At 41.2% G+C, this 14,174-nt stretch overlaps 1 protein-coding gene across 1 annotated transcript in view; it reads left to right on the top strand.

The window, feature by feature from the left end:
- The window catches only part of nfasca (neurofascin homolog (chicken) a), a 126,624-nt gene that overhangs the window by 39,837 nt on the left and 72,613 nt on the right, over positions 1-14,174 (top strand). The window contains exons 8-14 of the mRNA XM_048612000.1: positions 392-503; positions 3,406-3,590; positions 6,397-6,528; positions 9,084-9,227; positions 11,966-12,077; positions 12,349-12,515; positions 13,095-13,242. Of these exons, the coding sequence (XP_048467957.1) occupies positions 392-503; positions 3,406-3,590; positions 6,397-6,528; positions 9,084-9,227; positions 11,966-12,077; positions 12,349-12,515; positions 13,095-13,242 (1,000 nt within the window). The remainder of the gene's footprint in view (positions 1-391; positions 504-3,405; positions 3,591-6,396; positions 6,529-9,083; positions 9,228-11,965; positions 12,078-12,348; positions 12,516-13,094; positions 13,243-14,174) is intronic.

Raw genomic sequence — 14,174 nt, 5'->3', positions numbered from 1 at the left:
CCCTCTATCTGATGGCCTGCACACCTAACCTTTTAAGAATATAAGGGGTGGGATGATCCCATACTATATCTGAGTGAGGGATGACCATGCAACCAACACACCACCTTCACTAATGTGAAAACTCACTGTGTTGCCAGCCATTCAGCCCATTAAGAATTGGCAGATGAGCCAAGGATGAGTTTATCTCCCTACCACAAGCATTGATACTGGTGACAAACTATCAACCAAGCAGAAATTTCAAACATTGGACCTTAGTTTTTGAAATATATTTCCATGACTGTATTTACCAGTGATTATATCTAAAACAGTTCATTGTGTTTTCTTTCTCCACTGCTATTCTCTTCCTTTGTTTTCCATCTTCTAACTTACGGCTGTGTGTATTTGTTTGCAGCTCGACCAATCATGGAGCAGATTCCAAAGTTCATGTCACCAATGGGGACCTCCAGCAGCAGAATTATTCTCCGAGGGGAAGACCTGTTACTAGAATGCATCGCTTCGGGAATGTATGTCAAACTGAAGTTCCAACTGTGCTTCCAATCAGTATCGGGGTGTGGGCTTGGGAGGGCAAGAGCAGGATGTTGGTGCCCTGAAAAGGTGGCAGAGGTAGCAGATGGACAAACAGTTGTGGCTATTTGCTCGCTACAACTGAATGCCACTTCAGAAAGAACCACACTGTTTTGAGGGTTGGAGTCAAAGATGGACCAAACTGGATAAGCACATTGGTTAAAGATATTGGCGAACTAGTTTTTTGTAACAACCCATGAACTTCATGCCTATTATTGCTGAAACAGGCTTGTGTATGTGCGTGTGTCTGAAGCACATAGAACAAAGAACAAAGAACATTACAGTACAGGAACAGGCCCTTCGGCCCTCCAAGCCTGCACCGACATGCTGCCCATCACAACTAAAACCCCCTACCCTTCCGGGAACCATAACCCTCTATTCTCACCCTATTCATATATTTGTCAAGACGCCCTTTAAAAGTCAGTATAGTATCTGCTTCCACTACCTCCCCCGGCAGTGAGTTCCAGGCACCTACCACCCTGTGTATAAAATTTGCCTTGTACATCACCTTTAAACCTTGCCCCTTGCACCTTAAACCCATGGCCCCTGGTAACTGACTCTTCCACCCTGGGAGAAAGCTTCTGACTGTCCAGTCTGCCCATGCCCTTCGTAATCTTGCAGACCTCAATCAGGTCACCCCTCAACCTTCATCGTTCCACTGAGAACAACTCAAGTTTCTCCAACCTCTCCACAGCTAATGCCCTCCATGCCAGGCAACATCCTGGTAAATCTTTTTTGTACCCTCTCCAAAGCCACCACGTCCTTCTGGTAAAGAGGCGACCAGAACTGAACACAATATTCCAAATGCAGCCTAACTAAGGTTCTATAAAGCTGCAACACTACCTGCCAATTTTTAAACTCAGTGCCCCGGCAGATGAAGGCAAGCATGCCGTATACCTTCTTGACTACCTTCTCTGCCTGTGTTGCCACTTTCAGTGACCTGTGTACCTGTACACACAGATCCCTCTGCCGGTCAGTACTCTTAAGGGTTCTGCCATTTACTGTATATATTCCATCTGGATTAGACCTTCCAAAATGCATTCTCTCTCATTTTCCGGATTAAACTCCATCTGCCTTTTCTCTGTCCAAGTCACTAAGCAATCTATATCCAGCTGTATCATTTAACCGGTCCTCATTGCTATCTGCAATTCCACCAAACTTTGTGTCATCAGCAAACTTACTAATCAGACCAGTTACATTTTCCTTCAAATCATTTATATATATTACAAATAGTAAAGGTCCCAACACTGATCCCTGAGGAACGCCGCTCGTCACAGCCTTCCATTCAGAAACACACCCTTCCACTGCTACCCTCTGTCTTCTATGACCAAGCCAGTTTTTTATCCATCTTGCAATCTCACCTCTGACCCCATGTGACTTTACCTTCTGTATCAACCTGCCATGAGGGACCTTGTCAAAGGCCTTACTGAAGTCCAATATCGACTGCCCTACCTCATCGATCATCTTTGTCACTTCCTCAAAAACTCAATCAAGTTAATGAGGCACGACCTTCCCCTTCACAAAACCATATTGCCTCTCGCTAATACGCCCACTTATTTCCCAGTGGGAGTAAATCCTGTCTCGAAAAATCTTCTCCAATAATTTCCCTACCACTGATGTAAGGCTTACTGGCCTGTAATTAGCTGGATTATGCCTGCCACTCTTCTTAAACAAAGGAACAACACTAGCTATTCTCAAATCCTCTGGGACCCCCACTGGCTACAGGGGAGATACAAAGGTTTCTCACAAGGCCCCAGCAATTTCCTCCCTTGTCTCTCTCGGTATTCTGGGTATTCTCAGTAATCATACATTCATGTTCATGTACATATACGTTGTGGTGTATCAAAACCTTTCCCCTGGGGGGCTTTGGGATAAGTTGGAATTTTGGATGAACATTTCACACTGCGGCAGAGATCTAGCTGGGTAGGTGTTGTGTCTGGGTGGAGTAGTGTCTCGGAATGAGGATAACACTTGCTTCTGGCAAAAAAAATGTGCGCGATGTCTTTAGATGCCTGTTGCCAGGGAGGCTATTGTGTTTGAGCAATCACAAGGTTATTCCACTCCTGCTGCCTGCCATAGGCGCATGGGATGGATTTACAGGCTGGAAAGTAACCTTTTTGATACCTTTATGATACACATTCCATAACTATCAATCCTGAGGTGAGACTTGAACTTGGAGCTTCTGACCCAGAGGTAGAAACATGACCCATTGTGCCAAAAGACCTCTTGGTAGCAGCTAATTGTTGCCATTGTTATGATTTTGATGGAGACCAGTGATGCTTTGAAATTTTTTTAGAGCTTGAAACTCCCGATATTTATTAAAAGGATTAAGACACAATGTTCACATTTAAGATTTTGCAACTCAGAAATCAAAGAACACAAATACTAATAAATACACTTATCTTAAACAATCAATTATTTAAAAGATGATAAAAGTATCATTAACTCAGATATTTATAATTTGAATCAAGTTCTTTAAATTGCATTGCTTTATACACTTTGGACTTTCACCCTCAGTAAACTCAATTCAGATATTTACCAAAAAATTTACAAGAATATTCACTTAATCTCAGTATTGCTGTGAAGATTCATGTATGGGTTGAGGTTTTTTGGGGGGACAGCACCTCTGACAGTGTAGCACTCTCTCAGCTCTGCATTGGTGTATCATCCTAGATTTCCATGCTTTAATATATCTCTGTAATGCTACTGGACTTCAAGCCACAATTTTCCAACTCAGGGACATAAGAGCTGTGACCGAACCATCTTTAAACCATACATTTCTTCACAGTACATCCATTGTACTTAAATCTACGTCATTGAAATAATTCCTCTGATTTTCAGACCCACACCAGATATAATTTGGTACAAGAAAGGTGGTGAACTGCCTTGGCCAAAGGTGCGAATTGAAAACTACAACAAGACATTGAGGATCACTGATGTTTCTGAGGAGAACTCGGGAGAGTATTTTTGCTTGGCATCCAATAAAATGGGAAGCATACGGCACACGATCACAGTGAGAGTGAAAGGTAAAATAATCTATTCAGATCCTTACCTTCTCCAATTCACCTGTTCACTGCCTTTTGTCGCATTGAATATTTTCGTATTTTCATCTGTCGAAAATAGCCAAATGTCCACTCAATCCTACTCTGTCATTTCATTAAACAGTTAAATTCTCTCTGAATTTCACTTTCCCATCTTATCCCCATGTTCCATATATCCAAACATTTACTACTTTGAATACAGTCAATTACAGAATCCACAACTATCTGGTGTAGAGATTTCTAAAATTTTGTAATCCACTGAGTTTGTAATTGGTGAAATCCTCACTGCTCTCACCAACTTATAACATGTTGTGGATTCACTCCCACTGATCCTTCTCACTGGTATTCATCTAGGCTTCTGATGCTGTACCCAAAAGAATCTTAAACAGTAGATCGTAAGATAAAGGAGCAGAAGGAGGCCATTGAGCCTATTATGTCTGCCCTGTTATTCTATAAGATCATGGATACAATCCTGAAGCCCACTTTCCAACCTTTTCCCCATAACCCTTGATTTCCTTACTGGTTAAAAGTCCATCTATCTCAGCCTTGAATATACTTAATGACCCAGCCCTTTGTGGTAAAGAATTCTACAAATTCACTAGCCTCAGAGAGAAGAAATTCCTCCTCAACTCTGATTTAAGTGTGAGACCCTTTTACTGTGAGCTTATGGCCTGTAGTCCTAGGCCCACCCTTAAGGGGATACAACCTTTCTGCGTCTGCTGTGTAAGTCCTCTAAGAATCTTATATGCTTCAATGCGGTCACCTCTCATTCTTCTAAAGTTAAACAGCCAGAAGAAGATAGGCACAATCTTAATGAACTGCAAACAGGTGTATTAAATATTGTTCAATTACATATGATGCACGATTGTGTTTGCAAGACTCATATTCAACTTAAGACCATGTGGACATGACTATTCAGGGATATGCTGTGACCACAAAGAACAACAGCTTAGGAATTGATTGGCTTCTCCTATGAACAGTCCTTTGTATCTGGGTGAGTGGAACTTATCCTGTGATGACAGTTAACGCCTTCAGGAACTGTCATATACAACAACTGAGTGAAGAAATCTTTCCTCAACTTGGCTGTAAAATATCAATCCTTTATTCTGAGAATGTCACCCCTAAAGAGAGGTGTTAGTGCCTTTAACCATTTACCCCAATTTACATCAATGAGTTTTATACATTTCCGAGAGAGTTTAGATCTGACAGGTAACTTGATCGAGGGTGTTTCAGTTGCTAAATATTGGGGAATTCATGAACCAGGGCAATAATCATAAGATCAGGCGACACCTTTTTCACACAAAGGTAGGAGTTTTCTTATTTGAAATACATTGGATAGAAGTATAGGATCTCTACAGTGTGGAGACAGGCCATTCGGCCCACACTGACCCTCCAAACAGTATCTCACCCAAACCCACCCCATCCCTGTAACTCTGCATTTCCCATGGCTAATCCGCCTAGCCTGCACATCCCTGGGCACTATGGGCAATTTATCATGGCCAATCCACCTCAACTGCACATCTTTGGACTGTGGGAAGAAACCTGAGCACCTGGAGGAAACCCACGCAGACACAGGGAGAATGTGCAAGCCTCACACAGTCACCTGAGGTTGGAATTGAACCCAGGTCCCTGGTTCCACCCACTGAGCCACTATGCTAGCATTTATTGCCCATTCCTAGTTGCTCGAGAAAATGGAGGTAAGCTGCCTTCTTGAACCACTGTAGTCCGTCTGGTGTAGATAGACCCACAATGCCCTTAAGAGATGGAATTTCAGATTTTGACCCAGCGATAGTGAGGGAACAGCAATATATTTCCAAGCCAGGATGGTGAATGGCTCAGAGGGGAACTTGCAGGTGGTGGTGTGCCCATATTTTTGCTGCCTTTGTCCTACTAAATAGAAGTAGTCCTGGGTTTGGAAGGTGCTATCTGAGGAGCCTTGGTGAATTTCTTCAGTGCATCTTATAGATAGCACACACTGCTGCTACTGAGCATTAGTGATGGAGAGAGTGGATGCTTGTGGACATTGAGCACATTTGTGTCGGCTGTATTCAATGTCTTAGCAATAACTTCGGAATTTCTGAAGAAGTAGGAAATTTGAGGAGTCTCAACTGAGTGAAATGAAAAATGAGATACGATCCCAGGCCACTTGAGGGTTGGGTGTTTCAGGGACGGAAATTTAGAAGCTTCCTCTCGGACGCACATCGTCCCTATTATGTGATCCAACCAAAGCCAAAGGACCAATTAACACGAGGTTGATGTTACCAGGTAAAAGATGATTTCCACCCCAGTTAAAAACAGGTCCAGAACCTTCATTTGACGAATGCAAGTGTTCACAAGCATTACTCACAGGGGATAGACATGGGGCAGTTGGGACAACAAAGAATAAAATTGTTAAGCGAGTGTTTAGAGGGAACGGTAACAGTGTAACACCATATCCATGTTAAACAAATGCTTATCAAGAACTGAGGGAGATGGATCATCAAAAAGCCTAAACTTTCATGCCTGGTCTTTACTAAGTTAGATTGCTGGAGTCCCATCAATGTCACATCCTGAGGGGAAATTTCATTCCTGGATTGAATGCTGTTTTCAGCATGCACTGAGGAAGAAGTCTTTGATATGATCTTTAATATGTTTGGTTGCAGTCTGACCCACCAAACAATACCGATTGAGATTTAGCCCAAATAAAACACTAGAGTAATCCAAACATGCTGTACTTGTGAGAAATGAAAATTCTGCAATCCATGTTGTGTTCAGCTGACAATTATTTTGTGTTTAATTTTCATTCTCAAAGCTGCTCCATATTGGCTGAATGAGCCCCAGAATTTGGTGCTGGCTCCTGGGGAATACGGCAGATTGGTGTGTCAAGCCAACGGAAACCCCAAGCCTAACATCCAGTGGCTGGTGAATGGGGAACCCATAGAAAGTGAGTTCACGATGACCGTGTCATGACTTCTGTGTGTCTTGTTGGGTTTCATTATTGTCATTTCTCTACTAAAGCTGACTGAATTGGGAGTGGGTGTAATATCTAACACAAGGTTCAGCAACCTGTTGAGTCTTGAAGAGCTTTTGAAAAAAAAAAATGAAAATAAAAGCTTTTGGGAGCCGTAAGAAGAAAACTTGGCAATTCTAAAGTCTATCGATCTGTTCCATAATAATTAAAATCTATATAATAAAATGGTATATCAACTGGAAAGAAAAATCAAAATTAAGACAAATCTAATTCTGAGTTATTGATTTTCATAACATTTGCTGTGTCTTTTTAATAACTATTTTTTGTTTCTCTAGTATATGCATGCTCAGATTTTACACATAAATTTGCATGAATTATGGACAATCACATTCAAATGAAAATGTAAAAGTGGTCAACCATATTAATTTGCTGGAAAAACAGTATGTCCATAGTTAGAATGGAAAAGTAATAAGAAATTCACATATAATATTGAAAATAATCACACTTATCTTTGTGTTTTTATGACAGGACTTGCAGTAAGTTGAGTTTGTTTCAACAATAATCAGCAAAGTCATCTTTGAAACAAACATTAGCTTAAGATGTGTTTCTACAAGACCAGTTTTTAGCCATTGATTTTCTTGACAAGAAAAATTGCTTCTAATAATACATTCACAATAATTTATCAACTGAGCTATAGTAACAGTAATGGTCCCATCCAGGAAACCCGTTCCTCAAGCATTAGGTATTGTTTGAACTTAAGGATCAGAAGTAGGCCATTTGGTCAATCAAGTCTGCTGTGCATTCAGTAAGGTCAAGACAGATCTCCATTATCTGAAATCATGGTGTAGCTGTACTACTCATTTATTTAAAGCATAATAATGGTTTTCGTTAAAATGTCACTTGAATTCAAGTAGTGCAGCATAATGTTCAAGACTGGCTGAGGCACGCAATGGAAATCAAGCCACAGTCATATACCCACAGTCATCAGAAAAGTTAAAGACTTGAAAATAATTGCACAAGATTCCTAATTTATCTGTTTTTTTCAGACATAGCAAGCACGGACCAGATTTCAGTATTTAATCACTAGAATCACATTGTGCTACAAGTTATTAGACTCTTGCTACAGGACATGGAGGAAATAAATCACATAGAGGGAGGAAAAATGAGAAAATCAGCTCAGTGGTGTTTGTTGACAAAATCTGTAGTGTTAGTTCTTGCTTCTCTCTACTGAGAAAAGGAAGCCTTTTCACAATACTTCCACAATGCACACAGTGACTGGTTCACTTACAAAAGCTGTCTGATTTATCGATTTTATTTTTTATTTGTTCATGGGACATGTACATCACTGGCTAGGCGGCATTTACTGCCCATCCCTAATTGTCCAGAGAGCAGTTAAGAGTCCACTACATTGCTGTGGGTCTGGAGTCACATGTAGGCCAGACCAGGTAAGGATGGCAGTTTCCTTCCCTAAAGGACATTAGCAAACCAGATGGGTTTTTCCAACATGGTCATTGTAAGACTCTTAATTCCAGATCTTTATTAGATTCAAATTCCACCATCTACCATGGCAGGATTCAAACCCAGATTCCCATAACGTTACCTGCATCTCTGGATTAACAGTCCAGTAATAATACCGCTCAACCATTATCTCTCCCTATTCAATTCAAAATTTTCAACTTACAACAACTGTTGAAGAGAAGTTAATCCAGTTTTCTTCAGGTTTAAAATTGGTTTTAACTGCAGAACACCAAGAGACAACTCCTAACCTGGTGAAGCTCTGAACACGTCTCTACATCTTGTTCCTAGCTCAAAACTGTTCACCTACCTGAGATTCGATCACATGGTTGCTTGCAGGAAAAAGGCTTTTGTCTTTGGTAATTTGTCACTAGTCCATTGACTAATCAGCATCTTATTACCAGCCAAACCTCCATCTGATTACAGAAACCCTCAGTTCCAGTTGGCCTGCAACTAACTTTCAATTAGCACTCATTCAAACAGCTGTTTAAATAATGCTTGCCATGAGTGCCAGGTGACTTGCTTTTCTATACATGCAGAAACTCTGAGAAATGTGATTTTTAAAAACGTTCTTTCTCATTTCAGTCCATAATTTTCAAAAGCACAAAAATAAAAGGATATGGTTGTTACAATAATTATTCGGTTTTCACCCCATATGCAAAATCTTACTTTACTTGCTATATTTTCTTTGGCTTCTTTCATCATAATTCAATCCAATTGGAAAGGGTTTTGATGTGGGAGTAAGATATTGAAGAACCACAGGTGGCTCCAAAGCTGCAGGTTGCTGACCACTGCTGTAATAGGTTATCAATTTGATGTCACAGACTTTACACTATTATTCAAATTAAAATTTATCCCCATTGTGTGTGTGTGTGTCTGTGTGTCTGTGTGTGTGTGTCTGTGTGTCTCTGTGTGCGTGTGCCTGCCTGTCTATTAATATCTAACAGGACAACATTCTAGAAGACTGTTAATCAAACAATGATTAGTTAACCATCTCCTTCTTTCTCTGAAAGAGGTCCGTCAGAGTCCAGGCCGTGAAATTGATGGTGATACAATTATCTTCCGAGAGGCACAGATAGGAAGCAGTGCCGTGTACCAATGCAATGCCTCTAATGAGCATGGGTACTTACTGGCCAATGCGTTTGTCAGTATCCTTGGTAAGTTTAGATACAGCTGCCTTTTCCTTGATGGTTAATGTTGAGCTGGAAGTGTTAGCTTGCCTGTGAGTCCACGATATCTTAACTCATTGAGTTACAACCTTGAGTTTCAGTCTGGATGATGTCCAAAGTGGGGGCAGATAAAGGAAGACTGTGAAAAGTTTTGTGCCCCTTATCTAAAGAAAGATATACTGGAATTGAAGGCAGTCCACAGAAGGTTCACTAGGCTGATACCAGGTATGGAGGAATTGGCCTCTAAGGAAACGTGGAGTAGATTGGGCCTGTACTTATTGGAACTTAGAAGAATGAGAGGCAACCTTATTGGAATGTATAAGATTCTTTGGGGATTTGACAGGGAAAATGTTGTTTTTTGACTGGGTCATTATGTATATTCAAGGCTGAGATAGTTTTTTAATCAATCAGGGAATGAAGGGTTATGCAGAAAAGGCACGAAAGTGGAGTTGAGGAGTATTAGATCAGCCATGACCTCACTAAATGGCAGAGCAGACTGAATGGGCCGAATGGCCTAATTCTGCTCTATGTCTTATGGTCTTGTGGTCTTAAATGGGTTTGCACGCCTGATATTTGAAAATAGTGATTGTGCTTGGGATGTTGGTGCTCGGACAAAACTTTGAGCTGATCTTATTGATAAATTTTAAACCTAAATAGGAACAGGTAGCCCGAAGATCTGAGGGAGAGAGACTAAGAGAGATTAAGCGAGAGGAAGTCTTCAACCTCCTTTAAATCTGTATGTCGATGATAAATTGACTGTGCTGTCACTGAGTGACCATCTTGAATGAAATGCTGCTCTTTCAATGCAGGAATTTGTGAGATATGTTTACCTATTCTGCCAAATCTGGGCACGTTGTAGCATATTAATCTGAAATGCTACATTAAGACCTTGTCCACTCATCACTAATGTAATGTGCATAGGTATATTCTGTCTTACCTGGACTGTCTGGCGTCCAATGTGGGAACCATTCTGTAAATGAGAGTATGACTTTGATAATTACCCAATGTTTCCTCATTAAATTCAAAATGATAATGGCAATTATTTAGATTTCACATTGAGTCGCTTGAAATTTTAGGTCATGATTTTTTTTTAAATATGCAAGAAATTTTAGCAAATACTCTAAATACTACAGGAGGGAATCCATTAAATAGAGTTTGATGTGCAGGTAAATATGGTCTTTTGAATTTTGTTTTTTTGGGTTTAGGGAGTTAAGGAATTTTTTTTTTTTCCAAAAATTACTTTTTTTTTTGCTCTGCCAGAAGTTAAAGTCATCAGAGGTCAGGACGGGTGGTGCATGTGGAACAGATAGAGCAAAAGTCAGAGGATCAATATGAGGATGGGATAGACAGAAATGTCTTTTCCCAATTTTCTGCCTTGTATTCAAATCAAGATTGAGGTGCCATTAAAAGCAGTTCAGTTAGAGACTTGTGAAACGATGTTAGCAGTTTGGCCTTTACACTGTCTATCAGTTTAGTTCTCCGAAATAAAAGCATCAGCAAAACGTCTGAGCCAGCCACTGAGGGAGCAATGTTTAACAGGAACAAAAACTATTCTTTTTCCAAATCTTCTGTTGCCTCCATATGTAATCTGTAGAGTGCTTACACCTTGTCAAGTTACATGATGAGTAAAGGTAAAGTTCACCATCGTCCTCCCAGGCCATAGGGCTGATGTCTCATCAGAGAGGTTTAACCTGAGAGTCCCTCAGGCGAGGGCAGAGGTTGAGAAGGAGAATCCTTCATGTTTACCTCATCAAGTGCAGGAATGGAACGCACACTGTTGGCATCACTCTACATTGTAAACTAGCCATTCAGCCAACTGAGCTAACCACAAAAGGAACATGCTTACGATAATTTTATCACCTGTCTACCAGGTCCTCATGTCAGCCTTGTCTCCATGGATGCCTCTCAGTCCAAAGACTGTGCGTACCTCTCCCACTCCATAACTTTGAACATATAAACTTGGCCAAATCTTTTGTCAGTGCTTCATAAGCGGAGATGCTGTCAATCAGGTGAAATGTTAAAGTGGGACATATAGAAGATTTCTAAGATAACACAGTGTGGATCTGGAGGGACACAGCAGGCCAGGCAGCATCAAAAGAGCAGGAAAGTTGACATTTCAGGTCATTTCGGAAGAAGGGTCCCGACCCGAAACGTCAACTTTCCTGCTCCTCTGATGCTGCCTGGCCTGCTGTGTACCTCCAGCTCCACACTGTGTTACCTCTGACTCCAGCATCTGCAGTTCTTACTATCTCTAGAAGATTTCTAAGGTAGTTTTGTTTTCCAAAGAAGCACAGGCAATTGTCCTGTTTACAATGAAATCCAAACCATTTTCATTTATGTTTCACTCATGATCACTTAAAGGACTTAGCTGTGTGCATTTTGCCTGCAAGCTATCAATAATTACACTTGAGATACAGTTCAGGAGTTGTGAAGGCCATTGGCACCAATGAATGAGGTCTGTTTTGCCTCTGGCAAAAAGACTCCACTATTTATTAGCATTTTTAGAAGGGGGTTAGTTGCCTAGATGGTTTGCATTGCAGCATAACCCCAACAGTGTGAATCCAATTTCTACACCAGCTGATATTAACACGAGAGATTCTTCTTCTCGACCTCAGCACTGACCTTGAGGTGTAACGACTGTCTAATGATAGAGCAGTCCAGTGGGACTACGTGACTTTAGTATTTTTGTGAATCTTTGCAACTGATAGAATCTTCTTTGTTCACAGATGTTCAGCCTAGAATATTGTCCCGACGAAACCAAATGGTCAAAGTGATAGAAAATAACCGAACAAGGCTCAGTTGTCAGTTCTTCGGTTCACCAATCCCCACCCTGCGATGGTAAGTGGCAAGTTGCTGAGGCATTATATTGTGTGAGCACATCCTAGCAGATAAATGTAGGGAAGCACTAATACAATATGGAGCTTGATGTTCGAATAAAATGGGATAGTGTCACAACGTAGAAAATAGTTTTTGTCTTAATGTCCCATAAATTCATTCAGTTTTTTAATATACATTCATGGGATGAGGGTGTCACTGCCTAACATTTATTGTCTTTGCCTATGAACTGACATCCCATCCTTTCTCTGATTCTGTTCTTTTATGTCTTGAGGTTTAAGGATGGGCAGGGCAATAATCTTTATGGAGGCAACTATATTATCCATGACAACGGGACTTTGGAATTGCGACGAGCACGGAAGGTTGATGAGGGAACCTATACCTGTGTAGCGACCAACATACTGGGCAAGGCTGAGAACAGGGTGCGACTGGAGGTCAAAGGTAACGTTTTTTTATGCCAAGAAATGAGGTTTGCAACACTTCGTGGGCTGGACGTGATTTGTAGAGCCTGCTAAACCGCCATTTAGATTCATGTCCAAAGTGAAAGCTGCCATTGGTTGCTGGAGACAACTGCTCCCTCAATTTTTAGTTTTGAACGGGAAAACCATTTCACCTTTTCTAGACCAAAGTAAACTTTGCGGATGCTGGAAGTCTGGAATAGCATGAGAAAGTGCTTGAAGGGCAGATCTATTTTACTTTCTCATGGGATTTAAACATCATTGGCAAGACCAGCACTTCACTCCTAATTGTTCTTGAACTGAGTGACTTCCGAGGGCCCTTTCAGGGGCCAGTTTAAGAGTGAAATGCACTGCTGTGGGGCTGTGGCACAATCCTTTAAAATATGGGACAGCAGACCACCTTGGGATAGAAGTCTGATGTTTTCACATTGCTTTCTATTTACCATGGGAATCATGGAGGCTTACAGCTAGGTGGTGGGACTCTAATTGAGATACAGTTACTTGAGCTGCTCAAATGATAAGAATTCTCACCCTTTTACAATTTCCTTTGCCATTAATGCAGACCCTACAAGGATCATAAGGGCTCCAGAATCTATCACAGTGAAGAGGTCATTTGCTGCAAAGTTTGAATGTAAAGTGAGGCACGATCCAACATTAAGAGTGACGGTTACCTGGCTCAAAGATGACAAAGTTCTGTATTTGCCATGGAGGTGAGTGTTCCTCCTGTTTACTGCTTCATCATCTCCTCACTGTGTGTCCCTATGCTTGCTGAAGTTACTTTCTTTGGAAGTTCTGTTTCATTTTCTTTCATCCCTAGCTGCCCTTGAGAAGGTAGTGGTTGTAGTGATTGTAACGAGGTCAGCCACATGGACCTCATCGATTATGAGTTCCCTGATTGGGGCTGGTAATCTGGTCCAATCAGGGAGCTCTGGTTGACGTATAAAAAGGGTGAGTGTCAAGGTCACTGACACTCTGGTGCCTGATTCTGTACGAGGCAGTACTATAGTCATGGACTGCTCGTGTGTGAATAAATGGTGATGAGATACCAGCCTCTGTGGAGTTTTTTCTGTGGTAAGCTGCCTTCTTGAACTGCTGCAGTCCACATGCTGTACGTAGACCCACAGTGTTGTAGAGAAGGAGATAGCAGAGTTTTGACCAAGCCACAATGAAGGAATGGCAATTTAGTTCCATGTCAATACGGTATGTGGCTTAGAGGCAAATTTGCATTTGCAGTGTTACTATGAAACACCTTCTACTTGCCTCAAGGTGGTGAAGGTTTGAACGGTTCTATTTAAGGAGCCTAAGTAAGTTATTGCAGTGTATCAGTGTGCATCAGTGCTCAAGGGAGTGAATGTTGACCATGTGCTGATGGCAAATCTTCAGCCATTGATGTAAGTTTAGAAAATCAAGCGCAATTTCAATAGACTCAAGAAAACATGAATTATTAGAGAGCAACCATACTTTCAAATGTTGATAGCATAGACCACTCCCTCATTAACATAAACCAATTCGTGATTAACATGGGGCATTCCCTCATTAACATGGGTCATTCCCTCATTAACAATGGGCCAGTCCCTCACTAACTTGGGCCATTCCCTCGTTAACAATGGGCGAGTCCCTCACTAACATGGGCCATTCCCTC

The sequence above is a fragment of the Rhincodon typus genome, chromosome 25, assembly GCF_021869965.1.
Source record: "Rhincodon typus isolate 14 chromosome 25, sRhiTyp1.1, whole genome shotgun sequence".
In the NCBI taxonomy this organism is placed as follows: Eukaryota; Metazoa; Chordata; class Chondrichthyes; order Orectolobiformes; family Rhincodontidae; genus Rhincodon; species Rhincodon typus.
The sequence above is the reverse complement of the archived record's forward strand: the minus strand, read 5'-3'. Positions and strand labels throughout refer to the sequence as shown.